General features: G+C 41.3%; 1 protein-coding gene and 1 long non-coding RNA gene across 3 annotated transcripts; one reads left to right on the forward strand and one right to left on the reverse strand.

Annotated features, from left to right (window-relative positions):
- Positions 1-6: 6 nt before the first annotated feature.
- WASHC5 (WASH complex subunit 5) lies at positions 7-19,925 on the forward strand. 2 transcript variants are annotated; one of them, XM_015856270.2, is made up of 28 exons: positions 7-381; positions 2,276-2,421; positions 3,195-3,279; positions 3,515-3,615; positions 4,478-4,670; positions 4,971-5,123; positions 5,861-5,974; positions 6,494-6,665; positions 7,168-7,295; positions 7,914-8,043; positions 9,104-9,216; positions 9,399-9,565; positions 9,773-9,848; positions 10,484-10,594; positions 10,709-10,849; positions 11,490-11,570; positions 12,241-12,342; positions 12,965-13,144; positions 13,614-13,738; positions 14,047-14,209; positions 14,893-14,995; positions 15,093-15,172; positions 15,391-15,494; positions 16,460-16,589; positions 16,701-16,797; positions 17,702-17,855; positions 18,102-18,189; positions 19,565-19,925. In XM_015856270.2, the coding sequence occupies exons 1-28, from the start codon at positions 196-198 to the stop codon at positions 19,619-19,621; spliced, it is 3,480 nt and encodes a 1,159-aa protein (XP_015711756.1). In that variant the 5' UTR covers positions 7-195; the 3' UTR covers positions 19,622-19,925. The 2 variants fall into 2 exon arrangements, with proteins under 2 accessions (XP_015711756.1, XP_015711757.1); XM_015856271.2 differs by lacking the exon at positions 12,965-13,144.
- On the reverse strand, positions 15,696-22,098 carry LOC146761686 (uncharacterized). Its single transcript, XR_014943290.1, has 2 exons — positions 21,923-22,098; positions 15,696-16,241 (listed from the first exon to the last, which is right to left on the reverse strand). It is a non-coding gene; the product is annotated as an uncharacterized LOC146761686 (long non-coding RNA).
- Between the last annotated feature and the right edge of the window lie 576 nt (positions 22,099-22,674).

Consider the following 22,674-nt stretch of genomic DNA (forward strand, 5'->3'; position numbering starts at 1 on the left):
CGCGACGCCGCCGTCATGTGATGGGGCCGGGCCGAGCCGTTCCGCCGCCTGCCCCGCTCACCTGCTGCGGCCGCCGCTCCCGTTTTTTGTTATGAGCCCGTTTTCTCATTAGAATTCCTTCGTCCAATGACCTAAAAGCCGACAGTCGAAAACAGGCAGCAGGACTCGTGCTGTGTGTCCGCATCCAGCTCCACAATGGTGGATTTCCTTGCTGAAAACAATCTGTGTGGTCAGGCGATTCTTCGGATCGTCTCCTGTGGCAATGCGATCATTGCGGAGCTCTTAAGGCTTTCCGAATTCATCCCCGGGGTTTTCAGGCTGAAGGACAAGGCTGATCAACAGAAGTATGGAGACATCATCTTTGATTTCAGTTACTTTAAGGTAAACCCATTTCTTCTGTTGGTAAACTTCTCTGTAAAGCGTTGCTGTCCTGGTAGAACATAAGGCTTACAAAGCCAATACCTGACTATCATGTTTATTACTAATAAGCTTCAGAATTGACCGTAGTGACCTGCTATTGCTGCAGTCCCTCTGTACTCAGCACTTGTGGGGCCTCACCTCGAGTACTGTGCTCAGTCCCTACAAGACAGACATTGAGGTCCTGGAATGTGCCCAGAGAAGGGCACAAATCTTATGGACAGCAGAGAAGGGAACTGAGATTGTTCAGTCATAGGAGGATCAGGGGAGACCTTATTGCTGTCTACAACAGCCTGAAAGGAGATTGTGGTGGGGTGGGAGTCATCCTCCCAGGTAACAGTGATAGGCTGAGGGGTTTTTAACAGGCTCATGTTGCACCAGTGAAGGTTCAATCTGAATATTAGGAAAGAATTCTTCCCAGAAAGAGTGATGAGGGATTGGCACAGGCTGCCCAGGGAGGTGGCGCAGTCCCTGTCCCTGGAGGTTCTGAAGAACAGGGTAGATGTGGTACCATGGAACATGGTTTAGTGGGTGTGATGGTTAGGTGACCTTCATGGTCTTATCTAACTTCTGTGATTTGCTTTGTGCTTACCAAAGATTTACCAAACTAAGGTAGTAACTGGGATGTGCTCGCATACAAACACTCCAGTTTTGGGCTGTCCTTCATTTTGTATAGTTTTGGTCATACTTAGTCTAATCTTACTCACTTTAACTGAGGAGGAGTCTGGTGAGTGCTCTGTTCTCAGGCACCTGGGCAGAATAGCAGTATAACTAGTACCCACACATAGTTTTAGTGCTAAAAGGGAGTTACAATTTTGTGTATATTATGTAGAAGAACAGTCTTTCAGATGTATGAGGAGTCATCTGGCCTGTGAGTTTTGGCAAATACTGCTCATATAAGACTTGAGTTGTGGGTTTTCTTCTCGGATGTTATTCCTGAAGTAACTCTAAATGTTGCTTTCACCACCAGGTTCTGAGCCTGTGCAGTGGGTTGGGTTTTCTGGAGCAGTACTGTGGGCAGTATGCCCAGCTTCCTTTGGTTATCTGTAGCTTATTCTTTGCAGCTGTGAAAGCTGCTTCTTGCTTTCCTGTTGGACAGTGCTGTGATTGTTCACTCCCTGGAACTGTCACATGTGCTGAATCAACAAATGAAAAGCAGTGAGCATGACAAGTCCTTGTTTTCCTTACATCTTGCTAAAAGCTTAATCCCTCTATCATTCACCAGCATGATTTAGAAGGAGCTGCAGAGGCATTGGAGTTTGACTTTAGCTGGTTTGTACGTTTAAATACATGTTAGTGGTACAGCAGTATTGGAGAGGAGGAGAACTGATAAGAGCTGTAAACTTTGAGCGCTGGCTGGGAGCCTCAGATGCTGAAAACCTGAAGCACAAATGATTTCACAGATACCTTTAGATGTGTTTGATTAGAATATTTTTTTAAATTATTTTTGTTTACACAACTTACTTGAAAATATAAAAGCAGATAGGTATGATTGGTGAGAAATGCCATTATAGAAAGCAGATTGTTGAATGTTAAGGAAGCAAAGCAGAACTGCTGTTTTTCAGAGTGACTGCGCTATGGCTTCAGATACATCAGTCTTACCCGAAGTGTTAACCATCTTTTTCCATTGCTTACATAGAAGAAATCATATCTAAAATCATTGTTAAAAAGTGTACAACTCCTCTTAATGGAATATATTTTCAATCATAAAGTAGTCTGGAAAACTGCAAGCTCTTGTTTTAGTAGGAAAGGTTAGTTCTGTTGTAACTGTCACTCTGGTAGTTGTGTATTTTGTGTCCTATTGAAAAGAATTATGGATGCAGTCAAACGTTTTCTCTAATAAATGTCTTTTTTATAGGGGCCTGAGGCGTGTGAAGGCAAACTGGAAGCGAAACCAGAGTTACTCGATTTAGATGAAGAATTTCGTGAGAACAACATTGAAATACTGACAAGATTTTATCTAGCTTTTCAGAGTGTACATAAATACATCGTTGACTTAAACAGGTATAGTAGCGTAAATGCACGTGGAGTTTCTTAAAGACTTGATTTTTGTGGTTTGCAAAACAACGTGCCGGATCCTGGTGGGTTTGGATTTGTTGTTTTTTTCTCTTTTGCTTTCCTTGTCATTATTTCCCTAAACTTAATTCTTCAGTGGAGTTGCCTTAAATTTACTGCACCTGCCTGCAGATGCAATAGGAAAAGTTCATGTCATAAGAAAGAATTCCAGAGAACCTTATATCTAAGATTTGCTTTTGCTATTGATTTTGTGTGAAAATATTGGTCTTATGGTAATACAGAATTTTACTGGAAAGCCCTTTACTAAGCAGAAATACTCCGTTCATCCAGATGAACATTCTCTGTTTCTAGCTCCTTTCAAATTGCAGTTTATATAAATTTAACATGTTTCTTGGGGGTATTTTTGGGATAACTTGAAAATATGGTATTTCTTCAGTATTTTACACTTTGGAGGAGCTTTTCCTTCTCAGTACTTTGTTCTCAGGCTGTTACCCTCTCAAATGGTTATTAAGAGGATTTAGCTGGAAGTTATGGAGTCTAGTTCACGTAGACCATGTTGAAATGAGTATTTTCCCATCTGGTTGGCTCTAACTAGGAGTTCCATGTGGCCTCTCATTCTGTACTTTGCTGCTGCTTGTACTGCTGTGGGAGGTGTTCTGTTGTCTCTGTTGGCATTCAGAGGAATTTGGTCAATTGAATTCTGGGGAGACATATTTTGAGAGTAAAGTAGCCAATTACCAACTCTTTCTTATGGCTCCTAGATATTTAGATGACCTCAATGAAGGAATTTACATTCAGCAAACATTAGAAACAGTCCTCCTTAATGAAGATGGAAAACAACTTTTAGTAAGTATTCAAAGATGTTGTAGTAGTAGAAAATGAACAGATAAGTGCAAAACTAGAGAACAATTAAAATTCACCAAGAACGCTGTAATGTTGTGGCTTGCTTTGAAGAGGACAACAACCCAAAGTCTGCAGCCTGCTGTTCTCACATCGTATTGACTGAATAGTTGACGTTCTGTTAGTTTGTCAGCACTTGTTTGTCTTTTGATGTTCCTTCATTCTTGCTTTTCTCACACAGTGCGAAGCACTCTATCTGTATGGAGTCATGCTACTGGTCATTGACCAGAAAATTGAAGGAGAAGTCAGAGAAAGAATGTTGGTTTCCTACTACAGATACAGGTAATGCATTTTGGTGTTCAGAAGTATTCACCACTGAAAAAATGTAATATGGTTTATCCAGTTCACTGAGTTATTGCATTAAGATAAATGGGAATATTTGCACTTCTTTGATCATTCAGATAGACTGATAATTCTGCAGAACTCACTGGCTTTCAGCAGGGCTCCTTGCATTAGCTATTGTTATGGGTCTCACTGCAAAGCTGGAGCTAGAGACTTGAAGTCCACTGGCAGACTTTCAACTTAAGCTATGACTTGCGGCTATAGCACCACAAGTGTGAGCTGTGAAGGTAACACAGTTTCCCAGATGAGAAGCTCTGAATATCTATATGGAAAATGCACTGCAAGTCAGACTTCTTGTAGTTACAGTCCTAGATAAGTTGAATCAAATATGAGATTTCCAGAGTGGACTGATAGCATCATTTTGTGACAGGTAGAATCTTAAAGGTTTTAAATGAAAATCCTTTCACGCATAGCTTAACTAGAAAATGGACTATGGTGTGCCTATGCTACTTCGTTTGCATTTATACTTCTCAGTATATATTGGAATCTCAATGTGAACATATATCAGTGTCCTTGTTTAGTATGGTGAGAACTTTATTCATGGGGTAAACATGCAAATGTCCCCCAGACCTTAATATCAAAGCTGGGTTGGATGGAGCTCTGGACAGCTGGAACTGGTGGGTGGCAGCTCTGCCCACAGCAGGGAGGTTGGACATCGATGATCTTTAAGATTCCTTCCAAGCTCAGCAATTCTATGATCTGATAATTTCTCTTGGAGGATGAACATTGCTACAAGGGAAGTGGAAGGAGGAAATGATGAGGTTACACAGCTCAGTTTTCATTCCTTCCTTTTGTAAAACAGTGCTGCTCGATCCTCTGCGGATTCCAATTTGGATGATATCTGTAAGTTGCTTCGGAGCACTGGATACTCAAGCCAACCTGGAGCTAAAAGACCTCCAAACTACCCTGAGAGTTACTTCAGCAGAGTACCCATAAGTGAAACATTCATCAGCATGGTTGTTGGCCGCTTGCGGTCAGACGACATTTATAACCAGGTAAGTTATTGTGAGAGAAGAGGGATCTAAAACTGAGTGCCAAGTATTGGGTTAGTATTGTAACCTGTAAAAGTTAGCAGACGTCTCCACAGTCAACTTCTATATGCTGTAAAATATGTCTGGTAAATACACTGCATGTATAAGCATGTCCAGCTTACCTGCATATCCTCATCTTGTAGTATGCTATATGCTGTATGTGTGTTGAGGATAGACAGTACTTTTTAAACTGCTTCATGATACTTGCAAGTGCTTTATGTTGTGTTATGTTATATTCTGTTTTATTTTGGTCTCTGTTCCCAGGTTTCTGCATATCCATTACCAGAACATCGCAGCACTGCCCTGGCTACTCAGGCTGCTATGCTTTATGTGATACTGTATTTTGATGCTTCTATTCTTCACACACAGCAAGCAAAAATGAGAGAGATAGTGGATAAATACTTTCCTGATAACTGGGTAAGACAGAATTTGCTTTTAATTTTTTTCTCTGGGTTTTATGTTATAGAAGCAAGGTACTTAATTTTTACAGTATGCTTTCCAACCCCCCACCAAACTAGTGTTCTCTGTGTATCTCTTCTGATTCTTTTTTTGGAGCAATCTTACATTGTTCAGAGTGAGGCACTCTGAGTCAATCCTTCTGGATAAGTGAGGACTGCTGCTCTTTAAGTATAACAATTACTGTTGTAAATACTTAAATCAGCTGTATTCTGATACCATCATGGTAAAGTGCTTCATAGAAAAGAAGACCTTCCAGTCTACATTTTTCTAGCTTCTGATAGTGTCTCCTTTACATTTTCCTCTGTACTTCTGATCCACATCTGGCTTTGTCTTACCCGTAACTTCCATTTAAGCAGTAGAAGCCTGCAGTCAGACCTCTTAAACATTCTTTTCTCTATGTTAAGTAAACCCAGCTCCCTCAGCCTCTGCTACCGTAGTGAGTCCCATCCTTGTGGCTTTCCACTCAATTCATTCTAGTTTGTCCACGCCTGTTGTGTACCAACGGGCTCAAATACAGACACATTACTCTAAATGGGACCTCGAGAGGGCTGGCAAGAGAGGAGCGGTCACTTCCCTCAATCACTGGCCACAGTCTGAATGGTGTAGTGTGGTGTATAATTAGTCTTTGTTTTCATAAGGCCATCTGCTGTTCGTGCCTATAACATATCACTTTCTAACACTTGTTTTCTGCCTAGGTTATTAGCATTTACATGGGAATCACTGTAAATCTAGCAGAAGCATGGGAGCCCTACAAAGCTGCTAAAACTGCCCTCAACTACACACTGGATATTGCGAATGTAAAAGAGCAGGTACATAAACCAGATTTCAGTATTTTTAGTAAGATTTCAGTCTGTGTAATCATTTCAAATATCTGTATTTTTTCTCATGTATGGGGTTGCTTGGATTTTATTCAAGTAGAATACTTTGAGTAACTTTATATATATAAGAAGGTTAAAAATACTTTGGAATCTGGAGTTCTGGTCCTCTTAGCATTGCTTGTTTTGCTTCCTCTTGTGGTATTTAGTTCCCCTGAGAGTTTCAAGGTTGTGTCTTGACAGAATAGTTGCTGGTGCACATCACGGTGTTGTTCAGTATTGGCATATCTTAAGCTCACTATAGCGTTTGTTCTGTCCTAAGTAGCTGTTTTAGAACTGATAGTAGTAGAATAGCTAGATAGTTTTAGATGATGTGTCCCAAGCTTGTTTTGGGAATGAGAACACTTTTCTTACTTTGTCCCCATTAAGTTCTTGGAAGCTCCAGCCACTTTATACATAGCACATTCCTTGAGAGACAGCAATTATATTGATGCAAACGTTTTATGTTCTAAGGCGAACAGGTACGCTGCAGTCACTGAGCGAGTGCACACTCAGGTGCAGCAGTTTCTCAAAGAGGGCTGTCTAAGGGAAGAGCTGGTGCTGGACAATATTCCCAAGCTGCTGAACTGCCTGCGGGACTGCAATGTAGCAATCAGGTGGCTGATGCTTCACACTGCAGACACAGGTAAGAGCTCATGCCAGACTGTTATTTCAGAGCTGGCTGTCCTGCTGCACTGATGCTTCATCTTACGTCCCGAGAGAAGTTCACTGTGTGCGGTCAGCAAAATGTCACCTGCTCTTTTTAGTGGCTTCTTGAGCTGTTATTTTGTTATCATGCTCCCAAAATCATTATCTGAAATAAACATGCACGTATTTCCTTATGTGAGATGTGTTGCATCTCCGTGCATTTTCTATAACAGTCTTAAATGCTGATCTATGGGCTTCTGAATAAGGAATGCTAAATTCACACTTGGTTTGCAGAAGCCAGCAAAGGAGTTTTAATGAAGCTAAAGCAACCCATAAACCTTTACCATTCAAATGCACGGCTATACAAAGGTGATAAAATCCATATAAATGCAGGATAAGTGGGGATGAATCTATGAGACCAAATTGTTTTTGCTTTCAAGCTGTTAAATACAAGTTTATATACAAAGGTTGATTCTATACTCTTGTCCTTCCTTTTTCAGCTTGTGATCCAAATAACAAACGTCTCCGCCAGATAAAGGATCAAATTCTAACAGACTCAAGGTACAATCCCAAGGTTCTATTCCAGCTTCTCCTGGATACAGCTCAGTTTGAATTCATTCTGAAAGAGGTAACGTGCTACTGCAGTAGTACATTTATTACACAGGATAGTTAGAAGCAATGGATTATTTGCATTTAATCATGGGCTTTCTGTAGAGAGCTGCAAATGACTAATGACTTTTTCAGTCTTCTCAGTACTTGGCAGTTTTTATTCTTTCTGAGTGTCTTTGTATTTATTGAGAACTTTGCATGAACATCCTGATGGTAAGCAGTGCTAATTCTTTTAATAGGTCAAATAAGACTATGCTGAACTTTGATTATATACTATTTTGGATAGAGCGTCTCTGTGTTGGCTGATGACTATGTGAGGTATAAGTCTACATTGGATCAGTCTCTTCTTGTATCTGTAATTAAAAAAAAGATATAGAGTATTCTATAACTGGCTGAAACCCAGCAATATCTGTGTGTGTACATATGCAATTGATTTCTATCGCAGGATGGTCATCTCACTGACTGTACTTCTCAGTGCTTTTAATTTCATTATTAATATTCTGGTCAGGTCTTGAAGTTATGCAGCCCTCCCTGTAAGTCAGTTCTATCTGTTTCCAGTATTTTATTTCATTTCATTTCATTTTCTTTAGTGTGTCTTCTTGCCAGTTTAATAAACCAAATGCTTTGTTTTCAATAGATGTTCAAGCAAATGCTGTCAGAAAAACAAGCAAAATGGGAGAATTACAAAAAGGAGGGATCTGAAAGGATGACTGAGCTTGCTGATGTCTTCTCAGGAGTTAAGCCTCTCACAAGAGTTGAGAAAAATGGTAATGACAGAAAACTGAACCTATGGGGGAGGAAAGAAAAAAGTTTTTATTTCTAAGCTAATACTGAAAGAAAATAGATGAGGTTAATAGAATCATAGAATCACAGAATTGCTTGGATTGGGAAAGGCCTTCAAGATCATTGAGTCCAACCACAACCTGACCGTACTACCCTAACTAACAACTCTCCACTAAATCATGTCCCAGAACCATCCAGGTGGTTTTTAAACACATCCAGGGATGGTGACTCAACCACCTCCCTGGGGAGCCTATTCCAGTGCTTAACAACCCTTTCCGTAAAGAAGTTTTTCCTGATAACCAACCTAACCTTGCCTTGGCACGTCTTGAGGCCATTTCCCCTCGTCCTGTCACCAGTGAGAAGAGACTTGCCCCACTCTTGCTATAAGCACCTTTCAGCAATAAGGTGTCCCCTCAGCCTCCTTTTCCCCAGACTAAACAGCCCCAATTCCTTCAGCCTCTCCTCACAGGGCATATTCTCCAAGCCTTTCACAGGCCTTGTTGCCCTTCTATGGATCTGCTCCAGCACCTCCATGTCTTTTCTGTACCAAGGTACAGATAATACTGATATACAAATAATACTGATAATACAAAAAAAAAATGAACATGCCTTAGATTCCACTGAGGTCTCTTACGTGTTGTGTTGCTTAGGTTTACTCTGTATATTCTGCATGTAAGCCTTGGTTAGGTTCCTAATATTAAGATGTAAATGTAAATTCGTGATTTAAAGGACTTCTTCGTACAGATTTTGTAATGCCGGTTTGTTTCTGTAATTGTTTCACTGTGTTTTATGATATTCACCTGAGCATTTGCTCTTTTAAAAGTCTCTGCATTGAAAGGCTGGTCGTGTAAAAAGTGAGATGAAGACTTTGTAAATACTCTCCTTTATGTATAGCAATTAGGGCTTCTTGGTTTTGTTTTTTTGGGGGTTATCCTAGTGGACCGTTTGGGGTTTTTCTGTTACTGCCCAGCAAGTTCCCTGCATCATTACTTCTTTACCACCCATGGAAAGATTTGATTTATTTTTTTTCTTGTTCTTGCGTAGAAAATCTTCAGGCTTGGTTCAGAGAGATCTCCAAGCAAATAATGTCTCTTAACTATGACGATTCCACTGCAGCAGGCAGAAAAACTGTGCAGCTGATACAGGCGCTGGAGGAGGTATGGCAAAGGCATGTTAAGATAAATGATAATTTACAAAACAGATCTTCATTTTAACAATAAGTGAAGTCTGTGTATCTCTGGTTTTGTATATACAGTCATCAGAATAGCCCATAGACTTCATGATTGTAAATGAAGGGATACAGTATGAAAAAATTGTGCTTTTCTATTTGTAAATACAGGTCCAAGAGTTTCATCAGCTGGAAACTAATCTACAAGTTTGCCAGTTTCTGGCTGACACACGCAAATTTCTACATCAGATGATCCGAACTATCAACATTAAAGAAGAGGTCTTGATCACCATGCAGATAGTTGGCGATCTTTCTTACGCATGGCAACTAATTGACAGGTATCCCAGCGGGAGGCATTTCTTCCAAGTCATAGGATCATAGAATCACCAAGGTTGGAAAAGACCTTAAAGATTATCCAGTCCAACCGTTCACCTGTTACTAATAGCTCCCACTAAACCATGTCCCTCAACACATTTCTGGATTGCACTGTTGCTAATGACAGATGAGTTTAAGGAGCTGATTTGTTTTCTTTGTTTCCTACTCAGCTTTACATCTATTATGCAGGAAAGCATAAGAGTCAGTCCCTCTATGGTAACTAAACTCAGAGCTACTTTTCTAAAGGTAAGTATGAAGGTATATGAAGGTATTTTAATGCTGCAAGACATTGTTTGTTACATAGGCCTTAAGACTATAAAGTCACAGTTTAAATCACTTTTACCACTATTTTCTGTATCTAGCTTTATTTTTAGAATAAAATTACTGAATTGACTCAAGTTTAGTTTTTAGTAAAGATAAAACCAAATAATGTATGTTTCTCTATAGAAGCAGTAACATCGCTGCTATTAGACAAAATAGTCTCATCATCCAGCCTCGATACGTTACAGTAACTTGGTGCAGACATCACTTCCAAAGGTTGAGTTTTCTGCATGTGTATCAGAGGAGACTGAGGATAGGTTGGTTTGTGCTGTTTGTCTGTCATGATGAAGATCTGGCATCAAATAAAAATATTGTCTGTAGAGTTAACTATGGGAAATAGCACAGGGAGAGGGGAGTAAAATTAGAGGGAAAAATATCTCATGCAACTGGTAGAATGAGGAATGTGGAATACTGAACTTCTTGATGCTGTAATAAAACACTGCTATTTAGGAAGAATGAAGTATTTGAGTTGTTGCTAAAGAGCCCAGGCATAAGAGTCGAGTCACTTAATTCTTATTAGGAAAGCAGACATGAAGTCAAAATGTTCACTTTGTTCCTAGCTTGCTTCTGCTCTTGACCTGCCGCTTCTCCGTATCAATCAAGCAAACAGTCCTGACCTTCTCAGTGTATCACAGTATTATTCTGGCGAGCTGGTTTCCTATGTAAGAAAGGTAGGCATTTGAAGAGATGTCAGCTCGTTCTATGCTTACTTGTCCACAACTTCTGATTTATTAATATTTTTGTATAATGTAGTGACTGTTTGTCTTGTCTGTCTTTTTACAAAGGTTCTACAGATAATTCCAGAGAGCATGTTTACTTCTCTTCTCAAAATAATAAAGCTTCAGACCCACGACATTATTGAAGTGCCTACACGCCTTGATAAGGATAAGCTGCGAGATTATGCTCAGCTCGGACCACGATACGAGGTGCAGTTAAAACAGGGAATTCTTACAAATCATATTACATGGGGTAGTCAGTATTCCATATATTCTTTTAATTTTAAGGAATGAGGGGAGTAACTACTTGTCTTGCATAAAGCTTCTCACTTGTGGCTTCTGTAGTACTGCATTGCCTCTGTTTGACATTGTAGATGTCTTAAAGGCAAATACTGGCTTTTCTGAACTCTGAGCATAAAGGTGCCTACCTAATAATTTAAAATTAAGTGAACGTGCTGCAGTATTTTGTCAGTGGAAATACTGAGGTGGATTCACTGCTAGCAGCAGGTTTTATCACAACTTCAAGCTGCTCCCCTAGGCCACTCAGAGACACTGATTTGATGTTTTATACACATGATGCAGCAGGCCACATCTCCCGTAATCTGTGTAGAGCTGCTGAGTAGTGCCTGATCTCTTCTACTGGTAACATACCTAAATCAATCCAATTAAAAGAAAGGTTGTTATTGCACAATAAGACTAGAACAAGATGTAAAATTGGAAGTACATCAGTGCAAATCACATTGATCTGCAGCAGGAAGCTACCACTGGAAAACATGTGTAACTTTCTGGAGCAATTATTTGTATCTGTTAAATCACTCGAATAACTTTTTATCCTCTTTTTCTATTAAAGGTTGCCAAGCTAACCCACGCGATTTCCATTTTCACTGAGGGCATCCTCATGATGAAAACTACATTAGTTGGGATCATCAAGGTAATGTTCCTTTGTTTCAGTAAGAAAAAGTCACTTGGTGACAATTAGCACTTGAGCACAAATACTTCTGCATATTAGGCAAGACTTAGATAGAAGATTTAAAGAAAAGAAAGGAAACCCAAGAAAATATGAGCTTGCATACAGATCTTCAGACAGGTGGTTGGCATGGCATGCAGATTAGAACTGTGTTATTTAGGATCATTAAGAAGCTGCAGTTCTCCTTGTAAATAAGGTTCATCAACCTTAGTTGATATCTTTTTTCCTATTGCAAAAATGGCTGCAGGCTTTTCTGAAGAGCTGCTTCTTCCATTAGCAACCACTGCTCTTCCTATATCTTTCAGGACTCCAAAAGCAACCATTCTTGAAGCAGTACACAGTTCTTAATACGTTCTGGTTTTTATGATTGTACAGCATTCTTAATGGATCATTAACAAACCCTGAATATGGGAACAACAAACATTTATTATTCAACTTAAAGGAACCATTTATTATCTCACAGAGGTACCTTAAGTATTTATTGTCTGGACAAGCAGCTGGTGGGAAAGTGTGTCTGTGAGCACTGCTTTCCTATTACAAAATCAGTATTTAATGTAGCTCTCGGTAAACCTAATATCCTTTCATATTTTTAATAATTTTCTGATTTTCAGAGAAAAATGTTTCTTCTACTTAGGTGGACCCAAAACAGTTACTAGAGGATGGAATAAGGAAGGAGCTGGTGAAACGGGTGGCTCTGGCTCTTCACAGGGGACTCATCTTCAATCCTCGAGCCAAGGTGTGTAGCAGCTTGATTTTATTTGATTTTGAATTTGATTATTTCTCAGCTTTCCTGGCAACTCTCTTTATTGTACTTCCTTCTAGGAAATAATTTTCTGTATAGATTTCCTTCATATAAAAAGGTAAATTTCTCAACTTCTTAAGGGTAGTTTGAAATGCCTCGCTTTGTGTTAAAAATAATGTATAGACGAGTAAGAGTGCATAGAATTTGAAGACCTATTTTTGTTCTGCTCTAAGGGTGCTTTGAATTGTGAGTTCACAGTTCAGTCCTTGTGGCGATTCATAGCAACATGCCAAGCAAAGAACACAAAAAGAAACAAGCAGAGTAAGGATTATGACTCCTTTTGTTCCTGTCCAGATTGTCAGATCTCTCTCGTAGATCAATGAAGAGTAGTACTCAATCCTGCAAAAAAAGTTATATTTTTCCTCCTGTTTCTAAGAAGAACCGCTTGAAACGTCAGACAACCTATGTCACATTTCCCAGTGCCTTTTTACTTCTGGCTGGAGCACAGTGAAATGTGTGGAGCTCGTGGGTCAAAAAGGCATTTAGATGTCTTGTATATTTTCTTTGTATTCTACTTGTTCACCATTTAACTTTTATTGTCTTCTTCCCTCCTTAGCCAAGTGAACTGATGCCTAAACTGAAAGAAATGGCAGCAACAATGGATGGATTCCATCGATCGTTTGAATATATCCAGGATTATGTCAATATATATGGCTTAAAAATTTGGCAAGAGGAAGTGTCTCGTATTATTAACTACAATGTGGAACAGGAGTGCAACAACTTCTTAAGAACAAAGGTGTCAGTCAAGAACAAAATGTCAATAAATGCTCTTACAGTGGGATGTTGAAGTTTGAGTGATAGAACAATTGTAGTCCATCATGCGCAGTGTGATGTACATACAGTACAGGATCACAATACTCTCCTGTATATCTGTAGTTCGCCATCTGTGCACAGACGCTGTAGTTGCCAGATCTTATGGCATTTCACAACTAGAGGGGTGAATAGATTTTCATTTAGCTAACAGAACAGCGGACAGTTTACCACAGAAAGAAGTAGATTAAATTCTTACTAGGGCTGGAAGCAGTTTTCTCAGCCTTCACTCTTACAGTTTGCTTGCCCTTTGTCATAGGATTCATTCTTCTCTTTATAGTGTTCTGCTGTGTATGACCTGTGTATGCTGTGTTGTTCTGTGTTGTACTACTTGGACTTAAAACAATTTTGAGAGAAAAGTAAAAATGTAAAATGCTCTAAAACTTGTTTTTCAGATTCAGGACTGGCAAAGCATGTACCAGTCTACTCATATTCCTATACCAAAATTCACACCTGTAGATGAATCTGTAACATTTATTGGTCGTCTTTGTAGAGAAATCCTGAGGATCACAGACCCTAAGTAAGTACTGTGCAGCGCAAGCTGTATTAAAGCTGTATTAAAGCTGCTTGCATTAAATTAGTTCAATTCCACTGTATTCAAGGGAAATATGCAACAAATGGTTTTTATTTGACTGAAATATCGTCCTATTTATCTAAAACGTTTCTAAAATTCACCTGATCTGCCTTCTACCTTTTAAATAGTAGAGTAGAAAAGTTGTGATATTAGTAATAGAAGCAAAACAATGTGGGAACCCGTATTACTTAGGTTATCACAAAACCTGTCTGCAGCTTGTTCTGAAATATGTTATTTTTTCAACTCTTCCTTAGAATCACGTGTTATATTGACCAAATGAACACCTGGTATGATGTCAAAACTCATCAGGAAGTAACCAGTAGTCGCCTCTTCTCAGAGATACAAGATACTTTGGGTACCTTTGGTCTCAACGGTTTAGACAGGCTGCTGTGTTTCATGATTGTAAAGGAGCTGCAGGTATTTCTTGTACTTTAGTTTCTTAAGATCGCATTGCTTTCATTGCTGAGTACCTTTGCTAGTGAAATATGAGTTCTGTTGACTTTTGGAAGTCAATTTGACTTTTGTGATTTCAACCCCAAAGGTAGAATATCAGTTGTGGGTGTAAGACCTGTTGCTCTAGAGTAAATGGAGCTGGTGAGTGTAGGTTATGTGTTACACAGTGCCTCTCAGGCATCAGTTTCTGCCTGTGCATGCTCAAGTTTGACCTCAGGTCAGGTTTTATTTTCCTGTCTAGATATCAACAAGAAGATTGGACTGTTTGAGTCCATTTTGCTATAAATACAGTGTCAGTTCTTTGCAGTGCCTATGATGCAAGTCTTCCTTTGAGAGATCTAGTCCTAGTTAAAGATTTTGAATAAAATACTGATTCCTCCTTGAAATGAAATATTGAGTTCCTCCTTGGCAGTTGTACACCGAATGGTCTGCAGCGAGTTTATGCATTGAAGAGGTGTAATTGTCCTAACACTGATGAGTGTAATTCAGCAAAGCAAGTGGACTGACTACAGGAGTCCAGAACTCTTCATTTGTGGAAATACTTTCCTTGCTTCTTGTCCAGTGGCAAAAGAGCAATGCTGAAAATGCTGTTGTGCCATCAAGCATAGCACACATGTGAGGGTTTTACTTGTCTTTCTTTTATTTAGAATTTCCTCAGTATGTTTCAGAAGAACATACTACGAGACAGGACGGTCCAGGATACATTAAAAGCTCTTATGAATGCTGTCAGCCCTCTCAAAGGAATTATAGGTGAGTGCTTTCTAGTTAAGATGGAAGGAAGCTGTTGTCTTGGTACACTTGCTTTTATTTCTTTCACCTCTTCATGTTTTTGTTTTTTTCTTCTCAGCAAATTCCAACAAGGTTTACTCTGCAGCAATTGCAAAAACTCAGAAGATCTGGACTGCGTATTTAGACTCCATAATGAAGGTAGGCTGACACTGTTCACTGATGCATCAGATCCACTCTAAGCTTTTGGTTATGCAGGGGAAGAAGAGAAATGAGGTGTAACGAGGACTTTGTGTGATCTATTTTACTATAAACTGTATGTTGTTACTCTTGCAGTTTTCCCTTAGTTTGTATTTCTTCTTCCCCCACTGCATTCAGTAAAACATACCACTTCTTTGTCTCTTTTTTTGCACAAACAGGTTGGTCAGATGCAGATCTTAAGACGGCAGATTACCAATGAATTAAATTATTCCTGCAGGTTTGACTCCAAGCACTTGGCTGCTGCGTTGGAAAATCTCAATAAGTAAGAAGTAAAACGTGTTGAAGGGCTGCATGTATCATTACTGCACTGTAGTTATTTGGATTGTTGTCAGCTAAACAGCTCTTGAGATCTGTATTTTGGCAAAATAGGGAGTCTGACTGGACTAGATACTTCCAGGGTTGGGACATACACAACTTCTCTGGGCAGTCAGTTTTAGTACCTCACCACCCTCTATGTAAAGAATTTCTTCCTAATTTCTAATCTAAATCTGCCTTTTTTTAGCATAATGCTCTATACGTCTTTAGGTACTGGAAAGCTGCTGTATGATCTCCCTGGAGCCTTCTCTTGTCCAGGGTTAACAACCCCATGTCCCTCAGCCTCTCCTCATAGGCAGGAGAGGTGCCTCAGCTCTCGGATCATCCTTGTGGCCTTCCTCTGGGCTTCGTCCAACAGATCCATGTCCATCCAGAGCTGGATGCAGTGCTTTAGGTGGTGTCTCACAAGAGCGGAGCAGAGGGGCAGTCACCTCTTGCTCTGATGGCAATGCTTTTGATGCAGCCCAGAACACAATTGGCCTCTTGGACTGCAAGCACACATGGCTGGCTCACATTGCATTTCTCACTGACATCACCACCATTAGGGCTGCTCTTACTCCGTTCTTCACGAGTTTGTATTTGGGCTTAGGATTGCCCCAACCCAGGTGCAGGACTTGCACATGGCTGTGTTGACCTTCATGAGGTTTGTGCATCTCAAAGGCGGGTCCCTCCAGCATGTTATGCACAACATACACTGGATGATAAATAGGAACAATGAAAGCAGTATTAATTTCTAAACAAAACTGTCCTTGTAGAAAGGTTTAAAAGCAAGGTTGTTTAGTCTTGCTTGTAGCCATTGGCAGGTTTTGTGTGCATAAAGAGTTGTGTATGAATGAGATGTGTCATCGTGTGAGGTTTATTTCCGCATAGTTCAAGTAAGTGTTTAATGCAATTAACTGCTTTCTCTTGCAGAGCCATATTGGCTGATATAGAAGCACATTACCAGAATCCATCACTGCCTTATCCTAAAGAAGACAACACTCTTCTGTATGAAATCACAGCTTACCTGGAAGCAGCTGGCATTCACAATCCATTAAATAAGGTCAGGCTGACATTTGAGGGCTTGATGTAATTTGCTTTTCTCTCATGTTGTTAACTGAGGGGGAACATGTTATGGGAAACGTATGTCCTTTTTATTTTCCTCTCTCCTCAGATCTACATCACAACAAAACGCCTGCCGTATTTTCCCACTGTCAACTTCCTGTTTCTGATCTCACAGTTTCCAAAACTTCAGTACAGCAAAAATTTAGGTACTGTACGGGTTGCCCACTGTCTGAATCTAATGAAAGCCTACGTGAAATCATCTGCCAGCTCCCCATTAGCTGTGTGGTTCAGCATAGTGTGATATGGTGTAGGATGTCCCCTTGGCCCTGTCCCTTCTCAGCTACTTGTGCCCCCCAGCTCCTTCCTGCAGGGCAGCGTGAGAAGCTGAAACATCCTTGGCTCAGTGTAAGCACTGCTCTGCAGCAACAAAAACATCGGTGCTATCAATATTATTCTCATCCTGAATACACAGCTACTACGTGGCAGCTACTAGGAGGAAAATTGACTATCTGAAAGGTGCTTACAGTGAGAGCAGGGCTGGTCTCTTCTCACTGGTGACAGGAGACAGGATGAGTGGAAATGGCCTCAAGTTGTTCCAGGGTAAGTTTAGGTTGGATATCAGGAAAAACTTCCTTACAGAAGGGGTTATTAAGCGCCAGAATAGGCTCTCCAGGGAGGTAGTTGAGTCACCATCCCTGGATGTGTTTAAAAACCATTTGGATGTGGTTCTCAGAGATATGATTGAGTGGAGGGTTGTTACTTAAGGTACTATGGTCATGTTGAGGATGCACTCAATGATCTTTAAGGTCTTTTCCAACCCGAGCAACTCTATGATTCTATCCTAGCTAAAACCACGACTTAGTAAAGCAAAATAAAGTGGTGCAGGAAACAACATCCAAACTTCTGCCTTTGCCATTCCACCCTTTGCCTTGTTTAATGTCCCTAAGCCATTTGCTGTGAGAGAAATACAGTCGTGACGTTGGTTTTTGATTTTAGTGTGGACAGGCAGAACAGGCCCAGAAGAAAATCTCATGAAAATACATAACGCGTTCTGCCCCCAGGAATAGGCTGCTTTATAAACATGTGCTTTGGGGTTTGTTTTGTGTGCAGGCATGGTGTGCAAGCGGCCAGCTGATCAGATTGACTGGCTTCCCTTAGTTCTGGGGCTTCTCACCTTGTTGAAACAGTTCCACTCAAGGTACACAGAGCAGTTTCTGACTCTCATCGGTCAGTTCATTCGTTCAACGATGGAGCAGTGCGTCAGGTATCCACATTTCACTTTTCCTTATGTCACCTCCACTAAGGGCTTCTGCTGCTTTTTTCTTAGCGTAGTACATTCGGCGTAATAATACTGTTTGACTTGAGTCTAAGATTAAAGTGTGTCTCTTCTTGTAATGGAATCACATGGTATGTAATGGAAAAAGTATTGTGTGAAGCTTGGCGTTTTAGTAGAGTGTTACGCAGGGAGCCACGTGGTAAGATGGTGGTCTCCATGTTTGCTTAACATTAGCCAGAAGATACCAGAGATGCCTGCTGACGTGGTGGCTGCCCTCATGTTCTTGGAGGATTACATTCGCTACACAAAACTACCAAGGAAGGTAAGAACAAATTCCCTGTCCCCTGTGTGTAGCGCTGGGTGTGCTGTCCTCACTGAGCTGCAATGTGTCTCTACGTCTGAACACAGCAGCAAGAGAAAATTCAGGGAGCTGGGGGATGCCCATAGGGGATGTTAATGGATGTGGCAGCTGATGGTAGAACAGTTTCTACACCAGCTTGAATCTGCCTGGATTCTTTTCAGACCATTCAAGTGCTATTCACTGCAAGGTTTTTTTTTCTCCATTCCTACAGGGGGCTGAAAAAAAGCTCTGATCAGGTATTCTAAATAATAGGTGTAGTTTCTGTTGGAAAGAGACTCGTACATGTTCTATATGGAGCCCTATTCTGGGGAACTAAGTTTGGTTTATGCCACAGCTGCATACCTGAAGCTGTGCCTACTTTAGAACATGGCATCATTTGTAAATGAACATCCAAAACGATGGGCTTGCTAGGAATGTCCAGAAGCAGCCTTTATCCTTTGTAGATGTTCATTCAAATAACACCAAACTAAAATAGAGATGAGAAATCTGTTACCTGACAGGAATGGGTCAAAATGGGTTTCTTTGTGTCTGTGTAACCAAGAGCTCTGTACAGCGTGTGTTACTTCTGTGCTTGGTGTAACTTATCTTGATGTTAGTCCTTGTATCTTTATGGAAACTGTATTTTTCTAGAAGATTCAGAGAGGGTGGAAAATACAGGAAGGATTTTCTGTTTTGTATGGACTGAAGGAACAGCCTGTTTCCATTCAATCTTCTCATTGCTGGGGGGCTTTCAGGAAAGGAAAAGAGAAAACCAAAGTTCTCAGATGTTGTGGAATGAAATAATAACAAGCGAAGCAACACTCTGAGTCTAAGGCTGAGAGCTGTTCAGGAAGTCTGAGTCTCTGGCCCTTCGTTGCCTTGCCTTCCTTCCAAAGAAGCAGGGCTTCCTGGGCAGCTTCTGTATTTCACGTACAAGGGAAGTTCTAAAAGTCTTTGCTTGTAGAGAGACTTTCTCTTGGATACAGCGTGACTTAACAGCATTTGAAGATGCAAAAATAATTTACATATGAGATTACGAATAAGGCATAATCCGATCTGGTCGAGTCCATACCTTAGTTAAGAAAAGTTGCTGATTCCTAGCTGTACTTTGGGCTAAAAGGGAGACTCTTCCAGTCTTACCCTCATTCCCCACCTCAGCCTGGTGCTGTCTGGAACCTCTGGGCCCAACAACCTCCCGCAGCTCTGGACTTGCTCTACTTTACATGCCTGGCACGGTGCTCATTCCTTGTTCAGGTCAACAGGCTCACATGCTCAAATGGTAGATTAAGAATGCATCATTAACGGAGAAGTAGAACACATAAACGAACAGTGAACCTGACCAGCTCCTTTCCTTTAGGTCGTTGAAGCACACGTGCCCAGCTTCATATTCGATGAATTCAGGACTGGTCTATGAATATGGAGAAGGACCAAGGCTGAAAGAAGGGACTGAAGATGAGAAAAGTACAGCTTTTGAGACAGCTGCAGGTGCTGCCTCAACAAACTGCAACCAGCAGCCAGCTGCTGTCATTCATGCTTGTTTCAATCTTGGTATGATCTGTGCTGAATCTCATCCCTGCTCTGCACATTATAATGGTGTACGCAGTTGTTTACGTATCAATCTTTTAGTTTTTTGCTCTAAACTCTTTGTGGAAACTGGACTTTTGTATCGCAGATGAGCAACGCAATTGGAAATAAAGAGATTGAAATGTTTGCTGGGACTGGTGAGTCCAGTTTCCTTGTTAAAAGGATGGACTGAGCCTTTGTTATTAAGGCAATTGTGACTGATTTCATGTTTCAGGTTGTATTTGAGTTAACTCGGGCTGCAGCTTAATGGTGATGTAAATTACTACTGTAACTCAGTGAGCAGAAAAACCAACTGTGAGAAAACCATCAAGGAAAATGGGGGTTCACAGTTCAAACGTTCCTCCCTGGTATTGATCATTTCCAGGTTGGATGGGGCAGCCTGAACCAGGAAGGGGCCAGCAGCCCATGGCAGGAGTTGGGGCTGGGTGGGCTTTAAGCTCGTTCTGACCCAACTGTAACTCCATGAAATATGTTACCAGGAGACAGAAGTGCTGTGCACAAGTAAAAGCAATCTGGGTACAAAGAAAACCACAGTAACTCAATCAACACATCCTGTTTCCACTGCCAGTTCCTGGGTTACCGCACGGCCACAGAGAAGGCCCAGCTGTCAGCTTACAGCAAACCCTTCAACACAAACATGGGAACCTGGAGAGCAATGAGCCCAGACACCCCGAGGCAGTAAATCATCCCTCTTGCCCGTGGTTTGTGCCTGCAGAGGGATACACGCTGCCGTGCGATCATTGCCAGTGAGTGGCATTTCAGTCCTGCACTGGATGAAGACTGAACCTCACACACATCATAAAGGAAAGCAAGAGTTGCTCAAGGTGGAAGCACGCCCACCACATTCTCAAACAAGCAACCCAGCTCCTGCTGGGTCCTCCTCTGCAAGAGGAGCTACACCTGGGAGCCCCACGTGGACATTCAGGCTCTCAGTACTCACTCAATCAAGGCCATATCATATGAAATTCATAAAACATGCTGGGACCTATTGTCTGCTCTGGCACAACGCTCACAACCCACACAGGGCAGCCTGACCCACCCAATGCTGGCAGCCATCCCTGCACATCCCATTAACCCCCTTCCTCTCCAAACAGCACCCAGCAGGAGCTCAGTACAGCTGAAGAAAATCCAAGTGCTCCCTAGAAGAACAAATGAACCACTGAGATAGACAGCATAGGTGAGATCATTTCCAAGTCACAAATGAGAACACAATACACCTCACTAAGCTGCCTGGGTGCTGCTCTCATGCCCATGGCCTTGCTTTTAACAAGCACTGTTATTCAGTGCTTGGATTGCAGATGTGCTCACAGCCTGGCTCCCAAACCCACGTCCTCTACCATCTCTTCAGCCTCTGAAAATGCCCCCAGCAAAGCCCACCAGCATGTACAGCTGCTGGTGCAAAGGTTGATGTTGTGCTGAGTTGTGTTTCCCATGTTTTTTTCCTCTGTATCCCTTCGCTGACAGCTCCCAGTGCCCCATTCCATTTCTGACTGCTGCTGCAAACTGAGCAGCCCGGGGAGGGCCGTGGGGACTGCAGGGTCTATTCCTGAGCACTTATAGCTGGACACGAGTACAGGCAGCTTCTGCTTTATGCCACTTTGCTCACAATTAGCAATGGTGTTCAGTTACTTCTTAAAACACCCCACCAGCTTTTCCTTTTAATACCTTGGATAACTGAAACTGCCACGCTGCTGTTCTCTGCACAAAATGGAGCAATCCATTTTCACAATCCCTCTCCCCCCTTTACTTTCCTCCCAGATTTCCACAGATGTTTGGAAACCCTCATAACATCGCTGGCATTTGCACACACAGTGTCACAACCTGATCGTAAGCAAACTCAAGAGTGCCTGTTCAAAACCACATCACTATTCAGCAGAACTTGGGCAATACAGATGATGGGGAACAGCAATTGCTGCTTGTTGGTACTTGCTCCCACCCCACATACACTGCAGGTAGCAGTGTGACAGTCTAAGTGTAAAGCTTCCCGTGCTCCTCAGGTGTTAACACATCATTCACACCTACAGGAAACAATGCACTCCTCTTTTCTAAAGCTGCAGAGCAGAATATTTTAAGGGTCTGAATGAGCTTCCATAGAACTTCTGGCTGGAGAAGGCTCCCACCTTGCTCTTACCTGTGGACGTTGCTCCTGCACCAGCAGCTTTACTTCTCTTGCCCACATTTGGCTCTTTCAGACACCACTTTCACTTTGCTCTTCCATAGACACGCACTGAAGATCTTTCCCTCCGCAGCAGCAGCTTCCACCTGTGATATTTAGCCTGATCAGCTGCACACTGAGCCAGGCACTGGCTTCAGGAAAAAAAATCATGTATACATTTAAGCACTTTTAAGCACAGTGGTAGTTTCTGCTAAGACCTAATTAAAGTCATCATCCAGAGATACACAAGAAAAGAAATCTACAGGTATAACCTTTTATTTCAGTTCACTGAGGTTGTATATTTGGCTCAAGATTGTTTATCCTTGAACTGAAAGAGACTGACGGTAAATAATATTACAGATGGGAACTGCAAGAGCAGCCCATCTTCCCAGAGCTGTCCCAAGTGCTGAAATTGTTGCTTCCCCTCAACAGGGGCATCATTTCGTTACCGCTAATAACGGCAGCTGAAATGCTCAGCGCTCAGCTCATAAGGCTGCATGCTCCGTGAGCATGTTTATAGCTATCAAAGTGATACAGATATCAAAAGTGATCGTGGTTAGAAAAATATACATTTTTTGTCTCATCTGGAAAAGTCTCGGTCATTTGAAATATCAATCAAATAAAACATTAAAAAAAATCTTCTCCATAGATTTCTTTCCCCCCCGTCCCCCCTTCCCCATTCCAACACATTATGTATATTTATATACAGCTTATGCAATCTGCCATTT

This window comes from Coturnix japonica, chromosome 2, assembly GCF_054131305.1.
Source record: "Coturnix japonica strain WE chromosome 2, WE-NBRP24, whole genome shotgun sequence".
Classification (NCBI taxonomy): domain Eukaryota; kingdom Metazoa; phylum Chordata; class Aves; order Galliformes; family Phasianidae; genus Coturnix; species Coturnix japonica.